General features: G+C 43.5%; 1 protein-coding gene across 3 annotated transcripts in view; it reads left to right on the top strand.

Moving 5' to 3' along the window:
* The window catches only part of DYNC2H1 (dynein cytoplasmic 2 heavy chain 1), a 342439-nt gene extending 326139 nt beyond the window's left edge, over positions 1 to 16300 (top strand). For 2 of the 3 annotated variants that reach the window (XM_042906646.1, XM_042906647.1), the window contains exon 89: positions 15524 to 16300. In XM_042906646.1, coding sequence (XP_042762580.1) covers positions 15524 to 15682 — 159 coding nt within the window. In that variant the 3' untranslated portion in view covers positions 15683 to 16300. The remainder of the gene's footprint in view (positions 1 to 15523) is intronic. The other variant, XR_006193953.1, reaches the window with a different exon arrangement.
* Positions 16301 to 24910: the final 8610 nt, after the last annotated feature.

Genomic DNA, 24910 nt, shown 5'->3' on the forward strand with positions numbered 1-24910 from the left:
AGAAGTTAAACAAGTTCATCACTATACAGCTGGGGTTACAAAAAATGTTAAAGGGACTTCAAGTAGAAGAGGAAAGGCTAGAATTAGAAATAAGAAAATTATGACTACAAAGATGTAAAATATGATAACTTATAAATAAAACATGGAGGATGGAGTCAAATAGAAGTTCTTTAAAAATATGTTCAAACTTAAATGACCATAAACTAAATCCAGAGTTGCTAAATACTCATGGCAACCACAAACCCAAAACCTATGATAGATACACACAAATTTAAAGAAGCGAAGCATAATACTACAGAAGAAACCCATCAATCATTAAGAAATAGGGCAAAAGGAAAAGCAGATAATAGAGAACTACAAACAAACTAGTGAACAAAATGACAGTTGAATTCCTATCAATAATTAAGTGTAAATGGTCTAAATGCTCCAATCAGTAAACACAAGGTGACCTAACGGATAAAAATACAGGACCCACCTGTATCCTGCCTACAAGAGACTCACTTGCGGACCTAGAGACACAGGCTAAAAGTGAAAGATGTAGCGTGCAAATAGAGTGGAGGGGGGAAAAAGCCAGGGTAACAATACTTACACAAAATAGACTTTAAAACAGACTGTAACAAGAGGGGCGCCTGGGTGACTCAGGTAGGGTTATAAGTTCGAGCCCCACTTTTGGGGTCAGTGCTGACAGCTCAGAGCCTGGCGTCTGCTTTGGATTCTGTGTCTCCCTCTCTGCCCCTCCCCTGCTCATGCTCTTTCAAAATAAACATTTAAAAACATTGAAATATAAAACCGACTGTAACAAGAGACAAAGAAGGGCATCACGTAATGGTAAAAGGGGTCAGTCGATCAAGATTATGTAACAATTGTATTTATGCATCCAACATTGGAGCACCTAAATACATAAAACAAATATTAATAGAGAGACATTGATAGTAATACAGTAATAGTAGGGGACTTTAACATCCACTTATGTCAGTGGAGAGGTCATACTTGCAGAAAATCAGGTGCATGATGAGCACTGAGTCATGTATGGAATTGTTGAATCACAATATTGTACACCTGAAATTAGTATAACACAGTTTGTTAACTGTACTGGAATTGAAATAAAGAATAATGGTAAAATTTTAAAAAATAAAACACAATTGTCCAAATTCTTTGGAACACAGGAAAAGCAGTTGTAAGATGGAAATACGTATGTATTCAGGCCTACGTCAAGAAACAAGAAAAATTTCAAATAAACAACCTAACCTTGAACCTAAAAGAGCTAGAAAAAGAAGAACAAACAAAACCCAAAAGCAGCATGAGGAAGGAAATAAAAAGATTAGAGCAGAAATAAGTGATATAGAAACTAAAAAAATTTTAAAAGTTCAACAAAATTGATAAATCTCTAGCCAGACTCAGCAAACAACCAAGAAATACAAGCAGTTGCCAGAAAATACTGTGAAAAATTATACACCAACAAATTGGAACTGAGAACAAATAGATAAATCCCTAGAAACGTAGGAACTTACAAAACTGAACCAGGAAGAAACAGGAAATTTGAACAGACTAATTACCAGCAATGAAATGGAATCAGTAATCAAACTCCCAACAAACAAAAGTTGAGGGCCAGATGGCTTCCCAAGGCAATTCTACCAAACATTTAAAGAAAAGTTAATACCTATTTTGGTCAAACTATTCAAAAAAAATAGAAAAAGATGGAAAATTTCCAAATTCATTCTACCAGGCCAGCATTACCCTGATAGCAAAACCAGATAAAGACTTCCCTAGAAAAGAGAACTATAGGCTAATGTCTCTTATGAATATGGTTGCAAATATTCTTAATAAAATACTAGCAAACCAAATTCAACAGTACACTAAAATCATTCACCACAATGAAGTCAGATATATTTCCATAATGAAGGCAAGGGTGGTTTGTCATTTGCAAATCAGTCAACATGATACATCACATCAGTAAGAGAAATGATAAAGAAAAACAGGCTTTCAGTAGCTGCAGAAAAAGCATTTGACAGAATACAACTTCAATTCATGATAAAAGGCCTCAACCAAGTAGCTTTAGAGGGAACCTAGCTCCCTGTAATAAAGGCCATGTATGAAAAACTGACAGTGAACATCATACTAAATGGTGAAAACCTGAGAGCTTTTCCCAAGACAAGGTTGTCCACTCTCACCACTTTTATACAACATAGTACTGGAAGTCCTAGAGGCAGCAGTGAGACAACAAAAATCAAAGTCATCCTAATCGGTGAGGAAGAAGTCACACTTTCATCATTTGCAGGTCGTGACATGATGTCATAGGGATAACTGTAAACAGTCCACCCAAAAACTACTTAGAACTGATAAATGAATTCAGTAAAGTCACAGAATACAAATCAATATACAGAAATCCATCGCATTGCATCAGGGAAATGCAAATCAAAACCACAATGAGATATGACTTCCTACCTTGTCAGAATGGCTAAAATCGACAACACAAACAAGATTCGCAAGGGTGTGGAGAAAAAGCAACCTTAGTTCAGTGTTGGTGGGAATGCAAACTGGTGCAGCCACTGTGGAAAACAGTATGAGGTTCCTCAAAAAGTTAAAAGAGAAAGAACTACTGTACAATCCAGTAATCACACTCATGAGTATTTACCAAAAAATGCAAAAACTAATTCAAAGGGATACATACATCCCTCTGTTTATAGCATCATTATTTATAACAGGCAAATTATGGAAGCAGCCCAAGTGTCCATGGATAGATGAATGAATAAAGAAGATGCAGGGTGTTTGGGGGGGGGGGGCGGGGGGTGCCATTGAATATTACTCAGCCATAAAAAAGAATTCTTGCCATTTTCAACAACATGGATGGAGCTAGAGAGCATTATGCTAAGTGAAATAAGCCAAAGAAAGACAAATGGGATATGATTTCACTCATGTGGAATTAAGAAACAAAACAAACGAGCAAAGGTATTTAAAAAAGAGAGGAAGAGACAAGCCAGGAAACAGGCTCTATATTAACTCTCAGGAACACACTGAAGGTTCCTACGGGTCAGGAAAGGGTATTGGTGGGGGGGATGGGGAAACAGGTAACAGGGATTAAGGAGTGCACCTGCTGTGAGGACCACTGAGTGATGTATGGAATTGTTCAATCATTACATTGTACACCTGAAACTAATATAACACTGTATGTTTACTATATTGGAATTAAAATTTTAAAAAGAATTCCACTGCATTTCTGTACACTGATAATGAAGCAGCCGAAAGCAAAAATAAGAAACCGATCCCGTTTACATTTGCAGCCCATAATAAGATAACTAAGAATAAACGTAACCCAAGAGGTAGAAGACTTACACTCTGAAAACATCAAACATTGATGAAAGAAACTGAAGACGACACAAAGCAACCAACACAGTCCGTGCACATGGGTGGGAAGAGCAAAATGTTGTTAAAATGTGTGTACTGTCCAAAGCAATTTACATATTTAATGCAATCCCTAACAACATATCAACAACATTTTTCATGGAACTAGAATAAACAATCCTAAAATACATATAAAACCAGAAAACAAAAAAGCCATACAATCTGAAAAACAAAACTGGAGGTATCACAATTCCAGACCTAATGGTATGTTGCAAAACTATAGTAATCAAAACCATATGGTCCTGTCACAACAATAGACATATTGATCAATGGCACAGAATAGCAGGCCCCAAAGTAAAACCACATTTACATGGTCAGTTAATTTATGACAAAGGAGCCAAGAATATGCAACGGGAAGAAATCTCTTCAACAAATGGTGTTGGGAAAACTGGACAGCAAGATGCAAAAGAATGAAAGTGGGCCATTGTCTTACACCGTACACAAAAATAAACTCAAAATGGGTTAAAGACATAAATGTGAGACGGGAAACCATGAAAATCATGGAAGAGAACACAGGCAGCAATTTTCCTGACCTTGGTCACTACAGTTACTTACTAGGTTTGTCTCTTGAGCCAAGGGAAACAAAAGCAAAAATAAAGTATCGGGACTACATCAAAATAAAAAGCTTCTTTCTGCACAACAAAGGAAACCACCAGCACAACTGAAAGACAGCCTACTGAATGGGAGAAGATATTTGCAAATGACATATCCAATAAAGGGTTAGTCTCCAAAATATATAAAGAACTTGTACCACTCAACACACACAAAAATCCAATTTAAAAACGGGCAGAAAACATAACAGACATTTCTCCAAAGGAGACATACAGATGACCAACAGACATTTGAAAAGATACTCACCATCACTCATCATCAGGGAAATACAAATCAAAACCACCGTCCGATATCCCTTCACATCTGTCAGAATGGCAAAAATAAAAAACACAAGAAACAGCAAGTGGTGTTAAGGATATGGAGAAAAAGTCTTATGCCCTGCTGGCAGGAATGGAAGTTGATACAGCTACTGTAGAAGACAGTAAGGAAGTTCCTTAAAAATTTAAAAATAGAACTACTTTGGAATCTAGTAATTGCACTACTGGGTATTTACCCAAAGAATATGAAGACTCTCTAAGTGAAATAAGTCATACAGAGAAAGACCGATACCATATGTTTTCACTCCTGTGTGGATCCTGAGAAACTTAACAGAAGACCATGGGGGCAGGGAAGGAAAAAAAAAAAAAAAAAGAAAACTCTAATGCAAAAAGATAACATGCACCCCAGTGTTGTCTACAGTAGCCAAGATGTGGAAGCAATGCAAATGTCCATCGATAGGTGACTGGATAAAGACGTGGAGTACACACACACACTGGAATATTACTCACCAGTAAAAATGAACAAAATCCTGCCATTTACAAGGACACGGATGGAACATGAGAATACAATACTTAAAGTGAAATAAGCAAGTCAGAGAAGGACAAATACCATATGATCTCATTCATATGTAGAATTTAAGAAACAAAACAAATGAACAAAGAAAAAAAAGAGAAAAACCAAAAAACATTCTTAACTATAGAGAACAAACTGGCACTTAATAGAAGGAAGGTCAGTGCAAGAATGGGTGAGACAGGTCACAGGGAGTTAGATTACACTTATCTTGATGAGCACTGAGTAACAAGTAATATATAGAACTGTGGAATCACTATACTGTATGTTTGAAACTTATGTAACACTCTAGGTTAACTATGCTGCAATTAAAAATAAATAAATTTAAAAAGAAAATCCCATTTACAATTGCACCAAAAATAATAAAATACATAGGAATAAACTTAAATAAGGAGGTGAAAGACCTATAGTCTACAAACTGTATAACATTAAGTAAACCGAAGATGACACAATTTGAAACATATTCCATTCCTAATGTGTGAAATGTGTAAAAGTATTGTTAAATGTGCATCTTACTGAAAGGATTCAATGCAGTCCTTATTAAGATACCAACATTTTTCACCTATCTAGAATAAATAGTACTAAAATTTGTGTGGAACCCCAGCAGACTCCGAACAGCTGAAGCTCTGTCGAGAAAGAACAAGTCTGGAGGCATCACAATCCCAGATTTCAAAGTATAATATGAATCTTTAGTAATCACAACAGTATGGTACCGGCCCCAAAATAGACACATAGATCAATGGAACAGATTAGAGAACCAGAAATAAACCGGTGCTTATACGGTCAGGGAATAGACAGCAAGAGAAGCAGTAATGCACAATGTGGCAAAAACATCTCTTCAACAAATGGTGCTGGGAAAACGGGACAGCGACATGCAGAAGAATGAACCTGGACCACCTTCTTACACAGCACACAAAAATAAACTCAAAACGGATCAAAGACCTAAATGTGAGACAAACCATAAAACTCCTAGCAGCAAATACAGGCAGTAATTTCTTTGACATCAGCTGTTGAAACATTTTTCTAGATGTGTCTTATGAGGCTAGGGAAACAAAAGCAAATTATGCCAGAAATAAAAAGCTTTTGCATGGTGAAAGAAACCTCTACCAAATGAAAAGGTGGTCTACTAAATGATACATCCAATAAGTATATGAAGAATATATGAAGGATTTATTCAATTCCAGAGCAAAAGAAACAAATAATCCCATTGAAGATGGGCAGAAGACATGAACAGACATTTCTCCAGACATCCAGATGGCCAACAGACACGTGAAAAGATGCTCAACATCACCCACCCTCAGGGAAATCCAAGTCAACACTATGAAGAGGTATCACCTCATACCTGTCAGGATGGCTAAAGCCAACAACACACAAAACAACACGTGCTGGCAAGGATGTGGAGAAGTTGTTAGTCTCAAGCACTGCTGGTAGGAATGTAAGTTGATGCAGTCACTGTGGAAGACAGTATGGGGCTTCCTGAAAGTAGTAAGAATGGAACTACCCTACGATCCAGTAATTCATCTACTGGGTATGAAAACACCAATTCAAAAAAGGTACATGCACCCCTATGTTCATTGCAGCATTATGTACAACAGCCAAGATAATGGATGCAACCAAGCGTTCATCCACAGACAAATAAATAGAGAAGATGTGTATGGTATACAACGGAGTATTAGTCATAAAAAAGAATGACATCTTGCCATTTGTGACAACATGGATGGACCTATAGGGTATAATGCTAATTTCAAGAAGTCAGAGAAAGACAAAGGCCATAGGATTTCACATCTATGAGGAATCTAAAAAATAAAAGACACACGTAAACACAAAACAGAAACAGACCCAAAACTACAGAGAACAAACAGGGCTGTCAGAAGGCAGGGCCGGGAGGGGGGGTGGGTGGAGGGAGGGGGAGGTGCAGGCTTGCAGTTATTGGATGAATACATCACGGGAATGACAGGCACAGCACAGGGAATGTAGTCAGCGGAGTTTGCATGGGGACAGGGGCAGCCACACTGTGGTGACCCACTGGAACGTATAGACTTGTCCAATCACATGCTGTACCCCTGACACTGATGAAACACGGCCTGTCAGCTACACTTCACTAAAAAATGAAGGAAGGCTGAGACCACATATGACAAGGCATATAACCACTCCCGGGGTTCACAGCACGTATGGCCAGCAGGGTTTAGAACAGGACTGTGGTAAGGTGTGACTCAAGTCAGTCTGGCTCTAAGAGGATGGATGTGGTCACAGCATGGAACACACAACCCCTTTCATCACAGGCCTGCGGGTCTGGTCAGTTAGCAGTTTTCCTGGTTGGCTGGTAAGTAACTGGCCATCCGGTGAATTAAGTGATTGTTCATGAGCCCCACAATGGGAGTGCTAGTGTCAACTATAACAATTAGCATGTATTTGTACTGATTACGTGCCAGGCACGTATGTGTGAAATACAGAATATGTAGGCCTTCCAAGAAAGTCTGAGATAGGATTTTCATCTCCATTGTAAGCAAAATGGAAGCTTCAAAGATTGTGCATTGTGACCTGGACAGCGTGCTAAGCCATCAGGCAGTTAACGTTCAACCCGGGGCGCTGTCTACTTCTCGGGCCCAGGCCCAGACTGCTGAGCGGCGTGAGCCCACACGGCCCCGCTGTGCAGCTCATGGCCATCGGACCTGTGCGTGATTTTTCTGTGGTTACTATGGCCGACAACTGAGAACAGTAGTTATGATGTGAGAAAATTATATCAAGTTCAGATCTCAGTATCCACGAATAAAATCTAGGGGGAGACATCCCTGCCTGCTGACGTGGATCTCATCTGCTTTCAGACAAGAGCAGACTTGAGGAGCTGCATCAGAAACCACAGGACTCAAACTCTCCAACTTCTGTTTGACAGAAGCAATACTTTGTCGAAGAAAAAAAAATTTAGGGCAGCTGTAGATTTTTTAAAATGTTTTACAGAATTTAGGGGGGAAAGAACATTAACATTTAGTGCATTTTTACTAGGAGAGAAGGAGCCAGCATAAAATGAAAGGAAGCGTCACATCAATTTACATAAGCCAGTAAAAAAATTTACTTTTTCATTTACTCTTAAAGTTACTCTATGGCAGGGGTGCCTGGGTGGCTCAGTCAGTTCAGTGTCCGACTTCAGCTCAGTTCATGATTTCGTGGTTCGTGAGTTCGAGCCCCACATTGGGCTCTGTGCTAATAACTCGGAGCCTGGAGCCTGCTTCAGATTCTGTGTCTCCCTCTCTCTCTGCCCCTCCTCCACTCACACTCTTTCTCTCTCTGTCTCTCAAAAATAAATAAACATTAAAAAAATGTTTTTAAAAGCTAGTTTATGGCAGAAGTCTACAGTCCTCTGATAAACTCAGAGGAGATAAGCAGTTCAAAACTTTGGTGACTCTTCCTCTTTGGATCAGAAGAAGGTTCCTTCCCAGTTGTTTCCACCTTATCTGCCCCCTGACGGCCCTGGGTAGCTCCATTCCTGCAGGAGTGTGGCCAGCCCTGCTATGAAGCACACGGCCCCTCTGCTGTCTCTAGAACATTTTAGATTGCCAGAGTTTGTTATGTTCCAGCATGCGGTACCAGCTGAAGGGTAAGAGCAAGAGATTCTCCCGATTTTACTGGGGGAGGGGCTCTACCATTCTTCTGTTATAAAGGCAATGCACTTTGCCAATTAATGATAGAATTAGGAATTCTCAAGAGGAATTATAAATAAAATACACATGAAGCTCTTTTCCTTGTTTTCCTATGCACATGATCTGTGTGCACTAAGGTGACGCTGTTCATTTACACACTCACTCATGCACAATGTCATTTACACACTCATTCACAATGCAGATTCTTAACATTGCTGCAGTTCTAGCTCAGGAGTTCGGGTTGAAATAATCTACATGCAAAGTGGGATTATCTGAGGGGGTTTTACCCGAAAAAATACTTGCTTTCTCTAAAGCATTTCCCAAAACTGTTGTATACGACGTTATTCCATGGTTCTCAAGAAACCCTATTCAGTGCAAATTTAATAAACACAGCGTTGTCTGCTTGCCCTTGAAGATTCATTACATATTTGAGAATGTCAGCAGATACCACCACAGACAGTTCAACTTCAGAAACAGCCTTCCTAGGGACTAAAACGGGATTCTGTGCACTGCTCACAAAAACAGTCTTTGTATTAGTTTTATATAAAAATATTATCACCTTGTGTGTCAGTAGATGTATGCTCAAAGCTCTGTCTTGTATGCACCCTGGTTTAAAATAATAAATATTAATATATTTTCTATGTGATGTTTTTCTCTGTTAGGGACTTGCTGTGAAAACTGTATTATGAGCATTATATTATTGAAATATATGAAGAAAGTATTTCTCTGTCAAAGTACATTTTAGTCTTGACCAAACAGCATCTTTCATGGTACTCACTGCTGGCAAGTTGTCCGTTTCCTGTTTTGAAATATTGTTCTGAAGTTAGATCGCTAAATCGTGCCACTTTCATGTACATTAAAGCTGATTTTCTAGTATCTTCTTTTCTAAAAAAAAAAAAAAAAAAAAAGTGTGTTTTAAAATAAGTTAGTTGGGTTTATGCATCAACTGATGAGAAATATTATAAAACCCTGGCTCAGTGGTAAAGGATGCAACTCTTGACCTCAGGGTTGGGGGTTTGAGCCCCACATTGGTCATGGAGATTACTTAAAAACAAAATATTTACAAAAAAAAATATATAATAAAACATATTAGCCAAATACTTAAAACGTAATCAAGCTAGATCATTTTGTTTTCTGGTGTTTTCTCATTTTGTTTTCTGGTGTTTTCTCATTTTGTTGTTTTCTTTGGTTTGTTGGTGAAGTTGTTTGCTCATATCTTCATTTGCCTTTTGTGAAACGAATTGTCTTACTTCAAATACTAGCCTGCTGCCTGCTGTTCGTAACACATGCACACTTCTGACTTACTCTCCGGAGCTCAGAAAGGAGTATGAAATCCAAATTTTAGCCTCATTATGGAACTGAAAAAGTGGACCAGATTCTATTTTAATAAAGTAGGATATATGAGGATATTAACCACTTTAAGAACAACATACAGGTTTTTAATTACTAAATTTTAGTAATGTCTAACTGCTTTGTGTTCATGGCCTGTAACATTGTAAGGCTTCCTAATGAGTCTTCTTGTTTGCATTCGTTTGTGTGTTTGTTAATAGCACTCAGCGAGTTTATTAATAGTATTTAGTACAATTTTAGTTTCGTGCAAATGTTTCTTACCTAAGCTTGTCTGTTACTAGAAACATATTAAAGTGGGATTTGGGTCATAAGAATTTGATTCAGCTAAACGATATCGACGGGGCTTCTGTCTGCACAAGGTACTGTGCTAACAGCGGAAATGCCAAAGGACTTAGCTGTGCTCCTGTGACCTGAGAGCAAGTACATTTCGCTTCTTCACAGGTTCTAATGATTACCAGGAAAGAGAGGTTGAGAAATGACCGGCAAAGTTGTAGGAAGCAACAGTGGGCCTGGGTGAGACAGGTGACGGGGCTCAGGAAATGCTTGCCCTGATGAGCACTGAAAGCTGCTCACAGTCGTCAACTCCTATCGTGCACAGGAAGGAGAACGCTGTGTGCCACATACACTTGAATAAAAAATGCCAGCAAACAAGTACGACAGAGAACTTAGGAGACAACAGTGCTGCTTTGCTTTGAAAACACGGTACAAGGGCTCCCAGTGGCTCTGTCGGTTACGTGTCCGACTCTTGAGTTCCCCTCGGGAGTCCTGATGTCATGGTTCAAAAGTTTGAGTCCTACGTTGCGCCCTGCACTGAGAGTGCAGAGACGGCTGGGGGCTCTCTCTCTCTCTCTCCTTCTCTCTGCTCCTTCCCGTGTGTGTGCGCTTGCTCTTTCTCTCTCAAACAATTAAAAAGACAAAACACTGTAGGTTTTGGTAGCAAGATTTGTACCCCCACATTACAACAAAAACCAAGCAAGAGTGGAAGGATTTGGAAATATATGCAAAAACTAGAAAATCAATAGTGAACATGCAAAATATCAGCTCTGCATTACTGTTAAGTTAATTTAAAGACAAAATCACTTGGCATCACAGCTAAGAGGAAGGACTAGCATGGTGACGTTTCAGTATGCCGTTTCTATTTTCATGTCTCCCATCAAAGTGATGGCCAGCAAAGCAAGTGTCAGGTGACAGAGATAATTTAAGACCCTTCTGAGGTCTGTAAACAGGTATTCATAGATGTAGATCATTTCATCCCAAGAATATACAGTGTGTGTGTGCGCTCTCTGCTGAGGGATGTGACAGTACAGGCCTGCACTAGGTTACTAGATTCAGGAGTGGCTACGGAGTCGTGAAAATTACAGAAGCTTCTGGAACCTGAAGCTCTGCCATGGAAGCAGAATTGGAGAAGAGGGAAGAGCTTAGGCACCAGCTGATAATGGTGAAAATTCTCTCAGCTCCAAATCCTGTATTTTCTCTGAGGTGCAAGTGAGGATTCATTTTCTTCCTTAATCTTTGTAAGTTTAACATATCCCAGAGTAATACATTATTTTGATTTTCCAAAATACTCATTTTCCCAAAAGTTACAGTCTGTATGTTTGATGAATATAGTGTTTCCTAAGCTGAATTTTAAGCTTCAAAGATTATTTTTCTCTTTATTTGGCTATATACTAAAATGCTTAGGCTCTATAATTCTAAGCATGACATTAGCATATAAAATGCTGTTAAGTGAAATGGATAAAAACCCGACAGAATCACCAATACAAAAAGAGAAAAATGAGATGCAGGGCAGATGGTCTCTTTATGTATCTGGGCAATGATTCTCCATAGAGAATGGGTTTTGTTCTGTGCAAATCAGGTTAAGATTTAGGCAAGTTACGAGTGAATGAGCTTTCAAAGGGACTTAACTGATATAGATCAAGTACCAGAAGAGGCAGATGTTGAGGCAGCATCTGTGTAAGCGGGAGGCGGGGGGCATATTGGAAAAGATAATCAAAATTTCATATAATTCCCTCTTATCCTTAAAAATAGAGTGTGTGTTGTAAATTTTTCCAGGTAGGAAAAAGTATTTTTGTTTCTCTCTGTCCTAACACCGTTCACGACATGTAGTAGAAGCTAAAAAGCTACGTTTTTTTTTTTTTTTGGTCTGGTTCATCTGAGAATTGGTAGGGAATTAAAAAAAATGATTTGTATATGTAGCCCAAAGAATTAGAGATGTGTGGATAAATGCTTTATATTTGAATTATTTCATGTACCGTTGAGTCCTTTCAACATCCTATTAGGTGGACAAGTACCCTTGAGAAATAGAGAAACTGGTGCTCAGAGAGGCCAGGTACTCCAGAGCCCGAAGCCGATTCCTTTTCCATCGTCCTGTGTCTTCTCTTCTGAAAGCGACGAAAGAACACAGTGCCCAGGTGCCAGTGTTCATGTGGCAGACCTTTCTCTGGCTGACTGTGGCTCCTTACCACGGTGCAGCCTCCCTGGGTTTCCCATTCTCCATGTGTCAAATTCTAGAATGAGTCCAGCTTTTCCCCTTAAGTCTCATTTCAAGTCTAAGAAGTAATCATTAGTGGAATAAAATTGTATATCAACTCAAAAAGCACATTAATCCAAAATTGGAATTGGAAATTCCATGAACTCGTGATATTTCTCTTTAGAAAATATGTGCTTCTAAGCCCCCATCACAGAATAATCCTAGAGGGGGGTGAGAAGGCGTTCCCATGTCACAATCCCTGCCGCCACTTCCCATTAAAGGAATCTCAAGGATCCTCACAATCACGACTCATCGAATTTCTGAGACAGCAGATGTACAAGATGGGCTATCACCCACTGACATACCAGAAAGCAAGAAAGCTGAAGATGACCTGACACATAGCAAAAAACAAACAATAAATACTCAAGAGCCAATTTAAAGAACTCCCCCTGTGCAGAGACTGACAGTTTTAGTAGCAATGCAAGAATAGCGGCACCGATGGAAACCCACCAGGTGTGCTGAAATCCACCAATTCGCCGTAATACTTTTAAGGAAGGAGGAGGTCATTAATCACCTTTACAGCATACTAGGGAACAAATTTACTTGGAAAGCACATAAACAGAGGGAACTTAGGGGCGTTTCTTCGGCCTTTTCTAAGTGAATGATGCCTCATGATGATCCAAAGATTGGTAATGGGAGTTTCTCCTTGTATATCCCTGTCTGCCTAGAAGTGAAGAAGGGTTAGTGGAATTAGATTCCTGTTGTGTGATTCTGGTGTGATAGAATCTCGTGGCTCCTCATATCTAAAGAGAGACCCAAATACTGCGTGCCTTCTTGTGAAAGCATACAGTGCCACCTTTGCAGGGTTTGTGCCAAAAATTCAATCTGAATCCAAACTCACCTCCGGATCCAGTTCCCAGGAATCCAGGGAATGGAAGAACGTGATGCCATGGGAATGGAACCAACCAGGATGTGGTTTCTTCAGCAAATAAACTTCAAGGAAAACAGGAGCAAAAACCTATAAATTTAGGAGAACTAAGAGACCTATCAACAAACTGCAGCATGTGGGCTTTATTTGAATTATGGTTCCAGCAACAACAAAAACTTAGAACTAGGTGGATAATGGAGAGAAGAGGACATTAAGGAAGTACTGTTGGGAGAGGATCTGAGATGGTGACATGGGAAAAGACCCTGACTCCCCTCCTTCACAGACACACATGGAGTCAACACCGATGCACCGGGCCAACAGAGCAACGTCTCTGCAGGACAGAGGATAGAAGGACCATGGAGAGAAGAGCAAGGGGGACCAAGCCCCGTCCCCACCGCCATCCACACCTGGAGGGCCAGCCCTGAGAGATGCTGAGCAGATTGGTCTACCCTGGGGCACAGGAACGAGAGCCGTCATTTGATAGGGCAGCTATGGTTTAAAGGATCCAGGCCTGCAGTGTCTGCCTAATAGCAGGAGATGCGTGGACCTCTCTTGTGGATTGCGGGGAGGGGAGCTGGCTGGAGCCACTGTAACGTTCCCCTTCCACATTGACAGCGCAGATGGGCACAGGCTATGGGGGCCCTGGCTAGCCAGCTGCTGTAGCGAGTCCCAGATCCCCAGCCTCCACCAGCCCCAGCCGTCCCAAGATGGCCCTACACATGTCCACACAACAGGACATGCTCTGACAACACCCATCATGGCTCCAGATGTCTTGCCAAGGTACGCAGGTACCCACTTCAGCTCCGCATGACTCAGCAGGCAACCCTTGTGTGAGACACCCTGGGGTCTTCCAGCCCCTCCCTGCTTCAGCAGCACCTGCCCTGCCAGGAGCCCCCAGCCAGGTTACCTTCAGCTCCAGCCGTGCCATCAGGGGGATACTGGTGAGAGATGCCCCAGGACCCCAGGCTACAGTCCACCTCCACATAGTCCACCGGAGCCACCAGGTACATGCAGTCTACCCACGGAACATGCCCACGGAGGCCTTTCTTTGAAGACTTCTAAAAGCTTTCCATGTAACCCATAGGAAGTGAGACAAAATGAGGCGACAGAGGAATACATTTCAAATGAAAGAAGACATATCTGCACGAAGAACTAAACAAATAATCACAAAGCTGGTGTGAAGGTTCAAAGAGCTAGTAAACTCAATCACATGTAGAAAATTAGTTAAGGGACTCACAAAATAGATGAGACAGCGCGTGTCCTTTGGGAGTGCGCGTGAACTGGAGCGACCATCAAGCTGATACAGAACGCTCTCTGCATGTGTTGTTTCAACCCAGAACGTGGATCGTGTGACTCATCGATGAGACCCGGAAGATGGACGCGATGCCACCGCAGCCCCCCTCTCAGCTTCAGCGCCTGTCCCCGCACAGAATCCAGGTCCGGCCCACAGTGCCACGTTCAGGTACCTTTTACATCTGGGCCCGTGGGGGTCCCCCTCTCAGCCTTAGCTCTCTGGTGACTTTCCCCCCATGCCGGGCAGGAGGGCACGTTTGCCACAGGTGGACTTCTGGAGATGGTGGGCCTCAGGGCCACAGCAGCCCCACAGTGTGAGGGGCTCACCATGACGCTTTCCAAGTGATGACGTCCCTTCATCATCTCGTTTGCATGGCCGAGACCAGAGAGCCCAGATGGCAGTATGTTTAGGGAGTTCTCCAACTCACAGTCACTGGAGACCAAAATCTATAGTAAAAAGACAAAACGCACAGCGAGGAAGAACTCCAGCCTAACACTAAAGAATGCCGTCAGTCCCGCAAGAGGACAGCCCTGGGGGCAACAGAGAATGACAAAAACAACCAGCACATAATTAACAAAATGGCAGTAATCTGGGCCCCTGGGTGGCTGATTTGATTGAGCCTCCAGTTCCTGATCGCATCTCAGGTCATGATCTCACATCACAGTTCATGCGTTCAAGCCCTACATCGGGCTCAGTGCCAACAACCTGGCCCCTGCTCGGGATTCTCCCCCGAGCCCACCCCCCCTTCACCTCTGCCCCTCCCTCACTTAACTACCCTTGCCCTGCTCATGCTGCTCTCTAAATAAGTCAACCAATTTAAAAATAAAAGCACATTTGTAAATGATTGTTACAGCTGGATCATGGGGTTTATGATGCTAGTGTTAAAACATTTCCTAATATATTAAATCTTATTATTTGGGAGAGTTTTCTTTGCTTCTCTACTGCTCTGCTTCAAAATAGTATATTGCCATATTTTAAAACAAAGTCATTCTTTTTTGCAGGGTGCATACGGTCCCTATTCCCCTGATGAGTGCATATCTTTGCCTGTTTACACGAGTGCTGAGAGGGATCGTGTGGTGACCAACATTGACGTTCCGTGTGGGGGCAGCCCGGACCGGTGGATTCAGTGTGGAGCTGCTTTGTTTCTAAAAAATCAGTAGAGTGTAACGACAGTAAAAGCTGTATTAGCAAAAAAAGAAACATTTGCTACTTTAAACTTTGAATAAGTATGTGGCCAGTCTGCATTTAAAATGTTCAAAAAATTATCACATTGCTAAGTACCTTTTGTTACTGATCTCCTTGGGTTGTGTAGTGGGTCATGACAGACCACGCAACTTTCAAGCGATAGTTTAATGGAGTTAATGTTAAATGGAGTATTCCCTTCATAACATTAAATATTTTTGTGAAGCAGTTCAGGTTTCCAGGGGCTCAAAAATTTATGTATGTAAGAGGTTGAAAATGGTGTACTTAAGGAAGCAGTAATTAATTCTTTGGCTGTTTTTTGTATCCTAATTTGTGTTAATAAAATAGAAGACCAGTTTTTCATTTAAACACTTAAAAATATATTCTATTTTAGTTAAAATACACAGCATCTCGGAGTAATCCAGAAGAAATGGGGCACGACGGCAGAGAGGGCAGGAGGAAGATTTTATAAATGGACTAAGTAAACAATGAGAAGTTACAATTTCTCACGTATGTGGCCGTTTACCAGCTGTTTCTATGAAACAGGAAAATTCTACAATGTCTGGAAGCTTCAATAAATATATTTTATGGTGTAATCTTTGAGTTTCTGAGTGATTTGAATTGAATTTAGAAATGTTAACTACTTTTTTTCTATCACCGTGTGTATGGTCAGATCAGGAGAACAGCCCCAGGATGTCAACAGTGAGCTCACACTAAAGGACGAAGGGAGACGAGGACTGTGAAGGTGGAAGCGCCACAGCTGAGGCTGGGCTGCAGGGAGCCCCCGGGCAGAGCCAAGCCCACACGGCGGCGGGGCCTCCCAGAGCCTGGCTCCCACCTGCTGGAGGAGGTCTGCCCGACTGGTGGGGGGGGGGGGGGGGGGAGGCATCATCCAGGGGTTTCCGGTTTCCTGTGACTGCTGCAGCAGGGACCCTTTGGGGACAGGCGAGCCCCCCTGGCGCCCCTAGAAGCACCCTCTCTAACAGAGAAGCAGGACGAGCCTTCCCACTCCTCCATGGTGTTGGAGATCCCAGCCAGCACAACACAGAGGTGAAGGGGCAAAGGCACCCGGAGGAAAGTGCGTTCAGCGAGAAGACGGTGGGCTGCAAGCACTTCCTGCCACCAGCCCTGCAAACACATGCACACAGAAATCCGTTTCAAGAGCAGAAACTGAACCTGCCTTAACGTGTTTCCAACCAAATATTGTTCAGAGGTTTGATTTTTCTGAGGCTTTCTACTGTCCTTCCAAAAACAGGTGTGGGGATGGAAGTGAGAAAAGGCAACGGACCCCTGCAGTCACCCCCGATGGTTTCTCCCATTTGACCCGCATGAGCCTCATTCAGTGTGGTCGGCATGAGCCTCATTCAGTGTGGTCGGCATGACGTGTGGGCTCTGTGTTTCCCATCCTCCTCCTCAGGAAAGTGTGCCCACAGACGAGTCCTGGGAGGAAGGCTGCGCAAGGCCCTGGGGACGCAGAGCCACACTCCGAAGCACCTGAAACCCAGAAGATCACCCCTTGGGCTCCTTGTCATGTCGGCATCGGGGAGCAGGAAGTGCACGGCCCACGCCCTGGTTTCTGCCACTTGCTTACGTCCGAACTCAACAAGTGTTTATTCAGTCAATGGTTAAAGCTGCTTCCGGACACCTTAACCATCAGATCTGTCTCTGGATTGTTTTAGATCGTGCCCCCAAATCAAAACCATCCTCAGAGACTGTTGTTCATCGCTAGACACAGCTGAACACTCTCCAGAATTCCCAAGGACATCACAGAGATTCCTTCCAAAACATCTGAGTCACTTAGGGCAGCATCATTGTCGCTGTGTGATCGCTGTGAAAACACAACTACTTTCCCTGGAGCCCTTGAATAAAAAAACTTTGGAAATTAAAAGGATGTTGGAGATGGTCTGGTTGAATTTTTATCTTATTCTTTCTTTATCGTCATACCTTCGTAAATGCTTCACCAACCCTTGCACAGGAGGGAAATTAATTCTCAAAGTTTCATGAAAGAGATGAATTTTGTGCTGGACAATCACGAATCTACATTATAAGGAGCAGAGCATATTCCTGCGAGGGTCCAGAAGCTCCAGCCAGTTCCCTGCCTTAGTGTATCTGGAGCCTTTCCAGATGGCAAGACTGAAAACTTCCCAGTGGATAAATGAACATACTCAAATACTTAAGTGGTTGCTGGAAAGACAAGAAAAAACCAAAGCAGAGGGGGTTGGGGAGGAGAGCCTGTGGGGAGGAGAGTCAAGGCCTCATAGCTATTCCCTACCTGGAGACACGCCAGTCAATGTTTGGTGTTTACAAAATGGAAGAATGAGTATCAACCAGAGTATTATGCTGCAACCATTACCCATTCTGATTATTCTGTGCCCGATTTGTCTTCTCCTCTTTTCCAGTTCCTGAGAACCACCGCTAAAGGGATCAAGTCAATAGAAGAAGGTCCAAAGGTAAAAGCAGAGATAAGGAATTTGCTAGGATTCAGCACCGTGGGTGGATGATCTTTCCTTTCTCCTCATTTTTAGAGGTGACTTAGGTACTGGTTAGCATGGTGGGGTAAAGAAGAAAGTGTTGTACAGGAAAGCCAAAAGGTAACGAAGACCCCAACTTAATCAAATATTATATTTAGGCTGTTGTCTGATCCCATTATCTTTCTCTGGCTTATTTAAACAAGCCAATGACACCAGTGTGAGTTTGGAGGTTGCCTTTATTTCTACTTGAAATAACCCATAGTTATGAAAACGGGGTTTGTTTGAACAAGAGCGGACTCCGCTATGGTGGTAACATTCTAGGCAATGCTGCTGACTGGTCTGTACTTTTATTTCTTATTCATTTTTTTTACAAATAGACTCTTTAATGATTATTTTAGAGAGAGACAGAGCATGAGCAGGAGAGGGACAGAGAGGGAGACACAGAATCCGAAGCAGGCTCCAGACTCTGGGTTGTCAGCACAGAGCCTGACATGGGGCTCAGACTCACGAACCATGAGATCATGACCTGAGCCGAAGCCGGATGCCCAACCGACTGAGCCACCGGGTGTCCCACTGGTCTGTACTCCTAAGGTTGCTTCCCTGCATAGAAGGCATGACTGTCTGTGAGTTAGACACTACTGTGCATCTCCCGGTTTTCACTCTCCCTGTTGCCAGAACATCATAGTGTTTACCTGGGCTGGTGGACACTCAGAACAAAGCTATAACCCTTCTCTGCCTTCTACTCGAGTGGAACCTGGTGACTCACTTTTGGCCAAAATGCTGAATGCAGATATGATATGGTAGCTTCCTCACAGGGCACAGCCGATACGCCATTTCCTCTCCTCTGCTGCCCAGACAGAGACACTGTGACCTTGGGCCATGTGTTTGCAGCCACAGAGGATGGAGACACTGTGGAAGAAGCTGGGCCTCGGGGGAGCATAGATGCCCTGGAGCATTTAGCTGTGGACTTCGTTTATGCAAGAGAGATTCAGCACCCCTAGAGGAGAATGTTGTGCTCTCATAGTTCAAAAAAAACACTAGTTTTTAAAAATTAAAACCATTTAGAGATAAAATGTAAACGTAAAAATTACAACGTGTCAAGTTAGCCTTTCACATTCTGAACTAATTCTGTTCCGATTTCCTTTATCTGCAAACTTTCTAGTCTGTTTGTAACATATGTTATTATGGAAGAATTTACTCAACTTTTTATAACCTCAACTAAGAGTTGGTTGGGATTTGACTGTAATTTGCACTTGATTAGATTATTTTAGAGAAAAGCAAAAATAGCATTGTACCTTGGCAGACAGCTACAACCAGACGTGCAATACCCACGTTTAAGATCGCTACACAGGAGGGAAGTGGTTGGTCAATGGAACTTTCACCGAAGCCAGTTTCCAGCCATGCGTTTAACTGCAGAGTGGCTAGAATCCCGAACTATAGGGCCAGGCTCCCAGTCTTTACTTGCCCTGTCACTTCTACCAAAACCCTGATGCCTCAGAGCTTAGATTTTGTGTCTGTGAAATGTGGGTTGTTGTGCACGTCAGGAAGTCTGACTTAAATAGCCAGTGAACTGTCCTGTGAGAACACAGCAGGGACTAGAACTTAAATTCAAGGTACCGTCTGTCTTCTTGGGACTGGATGTGAATTTAAAAACGCTAAGATAAAACATAAATCACAATTTTATACAAAACGCGAATTCACTGTTGAGACAAGTTAAGCTGGGAATGATGTGATTGTAATATCTCCCACTTTTACATGATCTGATTTATGTGTGATTACACATCTAGTGTTAAAGGCCCACATTGTTTGCACAAGATGAACCACAGATGCCTGTCTTTCATAGAATTTTGTTCAAAACCCAGACTGTGTGTGGTCACCACATAACAGCAGTGACACATAAGTCTCAGTTAGTACTGACCACATGTGAAGCTCTGCTCCAGACAGCCAGCCAGATGCTATATTCATGGTGATGCCTGTTTCACTAGCGACAACAATGACACAGTTCAGGTGAGTCACTCAGCTAGTAAACCCTAACGCAGCAGAGAGGAAACCCTCAGTTTCCCCTCCGTGAGGAAGGAACAGCAAAGCTGGATCCTCTGGCATGTATCGTCCCGGAGGGAGGGCGCTGAAAGGAGGGAACCTGGGCCGATCAGTTCCTCATCTTGACAAATGTTTGCTACAGAAATGAATCGACAGAGTCAGTCAAAATAGTCATTACGGGACATGTTTTCATTGAAAAGTCACCTCTGAGATAAAACTCAGGGGGAGGCTATGGGGGGGGGGTACTTTCCTTGGTGAACCCAGCTGCGAGCCTGAGCTCCCCTTTCTGCCACACGGAGCGCCCTCTGCGTGCACAGGGCTATTCTGGGTCACAAGTATAGAGTGGTGTTTACTATTTCTGCAACTTTTCTGTAAGCTTAGAATTATTTCCAAAGAAAAAATGTAAAAACATAGCTCTTCAACTCCATCCCACAGAACGCAACCTCCTCTTTGTCTCTGGCTGATTTCCACTATGTCACCAGCTCCGCAGCTCCTGGGAGGGTGTGATTCCAACTTTAAGACAACCTTATCGGGTTTATCCCAGACAGAACCACAGGATCTTCTTACTGCAAACGAGCTCCTTACATTTTGGACAAGGGCTTTACAAAATACGGGGTGGGGGGGGGGGGGGCGGGGAGAAGAAAAGCCAAAAGAAAATGAAATAAATACATACAATCTTTAAAAAAAAGAAAAAGAAAAAGAAAAAGAAACATGCTTAGAAAACATAGGCCTCAGACCCAAAGAAGAAGGAAAGAAACATGCTTAGAAAACATAGGTCTCAGACCCAAAGCATTGACGTGATTTTCTTCAGTCACGACCACCTGAGCAGTCCAACTCAACAAGGGCGTTTCAATCATAACATACAAAGTTTGGAAATACTACACAATTGAAGCACCAATTTAAAAAATACTCTGAAAGTTTCAACTGTTTCTGTCCAGAAGAAAAAAAAATGGTAAGAAATTTATCTTAGCATTAGCTGCAGTGGAAACAATGTCTGTAAGATCAAGTTAAAATCCCTATTATCTTAGCACCTAATACAGGTGTTGCGGCTGGAACGTTGTCTTTCCTGGGTTGTCCTCCAGGGACACGATCTGGTAAGGCCTTAGGCAGAATAACACCACTAGATGTTTTTATTGCAAATAGAACTTAGAATAGCCCTTATTCCTTAATGTTCAGTTGGAAAGCAGTGAGCATTGATGAGGATCCTAGGATGCTACGTGAGGAGATGGGAGGGACTTGGAGAAAGTCAGTATGACATAAAGGGATCCAGACTGTACTGGAGCAAGAACCATGCTGGACGTGGTCAGACACCAGAGTTAGTGATGTGCCAGGCAGACTGCAAGAAGAAAGAGGAAACGGAGAGGAAGCATCTGTCCACGGCAGGGAGGAAGGACACCGATGACGAGGTGACATCTGAGTCCGTGAAAGTCTGCCGTGTGGATAAAGTGGGGTGTGTGTTGGGATGGGGAATGCTGGGGCAGTGGGGATGGGCACACGGCATTCCAGCACCTACGAAGTGGGAGGCATGAGAGTCACACTGCGTGTCCCCTTGTGAGATACTTTCTGAGAGTCCCTCAGTCTGCATGAGACCCCTTGTACCTTGTCCTACGTGTGTGATTTATTGTAGTTATCACTGTGGTAACTAAATATTTGTGTATCTGTTGGCTTACAACGGGCTTATCCCCCCGACTCGAAACCCCATGAGAACTGGTATTTGCTGTTGTCAGTGCCCTTCTGCCCTCATGGCTGGAGCAGGGTAGGGTATAATATATATTTGTGGAATGGCTCAAACGTGAGTGAATGAACGCATGAATGAATGACGTGTTCCAGAAGGACAAAAGGTCCAAGAAGGAAGAAGGAGCCCTGATGTGTGGCAGCAGTGTTAGGGACAAGGATGAGGAATAAACAGATTTGGAAGGTATTTTAAGGAAGAAGTAACAACACCTGATGACTGCAGGAAGCTCATGTTTCTAGCCTGGGTGGCAGGTGCCATTTCTGTCTGAGAGCAGAGGAGGACCAACAGGTCCCAGGGTGTAGGTGACTCTTACAGGAAGCCGGTGTAAGAGAAGCCACAGAAAGACACAGACCCCTAAATACAGACTGCTAGTGGCCAGAGGGATGGGGCTGAGGTGGGGGGGCGGGGGGGAAGAGGGGGCGAAACAAGCTTCCAGTGATGGAATGAGTAGGTCACAGGGACGAGGGGCACAGGGACCATAGTCAACGGTGACGGCACAGTGCTGTATGGGGGTAGGCGGTGTTACGCCCTGGTGAGCACGGCACCGGCATAACGAGCTTGTCTGGTTACCAGTTGTGCCTTTGATGAGCGTGTGAGTGTCACATGGTGTGTCCACTACACTCAGGACAAGAAGAGTGAGAAGCAGCAGAGGGGGCGGGGAGAACAGGACAGCCTGTTGCTCGGGCTTTTGCTTCCAGGCTCAGATGGACCCTGTGCTTCCGTGCGAGGTGAGAGTCCCGGCCCGGCCCAGACACGGCCCAGACCGCTGCCTCTCCGGGCGGGATACCTGGGTGTCTGGCTTTCACTGAATGTCTTGGGTTATTTTCATGACCGTCGCTGCTGCGGTAGAGGTATCCCAGACCCCCAGGCAGAGCGTTGTCAGGGAAGATGCAGGTAAGATTTCCAGCCCCACAGAAACCCTGAAGAAAATCCAGAGGGCAGGCTGACCACAGGATTCTGCAGTGGGGAATGACTGGAGTCCTTGGCGGGGGGGGGAGTTTCATACACCATGTGTAAATGCTAGATTGCTTTCTAGGTCACAATCTCCTTTTTTTTCTGAAGAAAGATACAGGAGGGTGAAAATTGGAGACTTAAAAATCTAAGCTTTTGTGCTTTTTCGAAATTTCATTTATTTAATTCCTCCTGTATTGTGTCCCACTCTCCCCTGGGAAATGTCACGCCCCTTTCTTCCAGCCATTTACTTAAACCTCTTAGGGTAACCTTAAAAACCAACTTTCACAATTCTTTTTCTTCCTCCTTTTAGTTCAAAGATAAGAATTTCTTGAAGGTTATGAATGCCACTAGCTGTTTTGATACTGTTGTCTCCTTATTGTCTGTCTTCTGGGACCAAGGGATCGATTTTAAGTTTCTAAGTTTTCTGAGCATTGTTGCAAGTTTTCTTCAGTTACACTCCTGATAAATTTCTCCCATTTGTCCCGCGTTCTCCTTTAGGAAACCCGATTCATCTTGGGCTGCTCCTTCATGTACCGTCTTCCATAAGTTTATCACCCTCTCCCGAAGTGTCAATTCTATTATTTCCTCTGCAGTCTATGTTTACAGAGTCTGTCCTCTGTCCCATTAATCTGGTGTTGAAACTTCAATTCCACGACGCATGGTTCCAATGAGGACTTGTTTATCGGGGAACCTGGGCTGATCTATTCTCATTTCTGATCTGTGCTTCTGGCTTCTGTCCCCCTGACAACAGGTGACAGGGATTTCCATCAGATGAGATGTTTCCTCCTCCTCTTTCCTGAGAAAACGCCGCCCCACCCTGTACAACTGGGGCAGATGTGGGTTTGGTCGCATGAACACCTCCTTCTGGCAGCCAGCGTGTTTGCTTACGCTTCGTGTCAGGACTCTGATGACCCACGGGGCCTGGCCAGGGCCCCTGATGTGCAGGTGGGAGGGCAGAGCGTGGTGAGGGTGTCCTGGCATCAGCTCGCAGCCCCCCCACCCCACCCAGGGATGCAGGCTTGGCCGCACCCCTGTGGGAAGCAGCCCCTCTTTCTTATGGTCAGAGGTGCTGTGACCCACCCAGTGCCAGCAGAGCCTCTGGCCGGCTACATGCAGGGCTGCTTGAAGACCATCCCAGTCATTTCCGTTTGGTAGAAGATGACACACTGGAGCTCAGGCGTCCTTCCAAGGTCCATGGCAGATCAGTGACCGGGGATAGTGGCTGAGAGTCCTTCTTTTCCGACTCCCTTTGTCCACCCAGAGGTCAGTCCTGGACTTCCTGGTGGATTTTAGATCACAGCAGCTTTGAGGGCCACTGGTTTTTGCTAGGGTCGTATGTTTGAAGGAATATGAGGAGCAAAGGGAAAAATACCAGCCGTTTTGTCGAGTCTGCTTGACGTCGGCCCTGAGGATGGAGCTGGGTCACATGGTCGTGACGGCTCATGTGTCATCTGTGGCCAGGAGCCACGTGACAGCCGACCCCTCACACAGGTGATCCAGCCTTTATCCTTCTTTACGTGCTCCTGTCGAAACTGCGCCATCACTCGTGGGGGAGGACTCTGCCCACTCAAGAGGGCACTAAGGGAAACTATCAAAAGACCGATTTGGTGAGGGAGGATCGGGGTTAGATTACTTTTACAACGTCTCAATGAATCAGGCTCCACGTCCCTGTCCCTGCGTCTCTGCAATGGGGCTTTGCCGCAGCTCCCCCCATGGAGCCCCCTGGCCTCGTGACTTGCTTTGATGAAAGAATGCCACAGGTGAGGTCATGCATCTTCTGAAAGGAAGCCTTTTGAGAACGTGTGGCTTTCTTTTCTCCTCCTCTGGGTCTTTGCTGTCTTGAGAGTGGCCTGGCTGCCTGCCTTTCTCATGTAGAACAGGAGAGGTCAGAGACAGAAAGACCCCATGGAGAGTGAGTGTCAGCTCCTTAGGGGAACTGATGGAATCCAGCCCTGCCCCACTGCCGACACAGTGAAACCTCACCAGTGAACTCAGGTCCCCGAAGC

The sequence above is a fragment of the Panthera leo genome, chromosome D1 (genome assembly GCF_018350215.1).
Source record: "Panthera leo isolate Ple1 chromosome D1, P.leo_Ple1_pat1.1, whole genome shotgun sequence".
NCBI classification, from domain to species: domain Eukaryota; kingdom Metazoa; phylum Chordata; class Mammalia; order Carnivora; family Felidae; genus Panthera; species Panthera leo.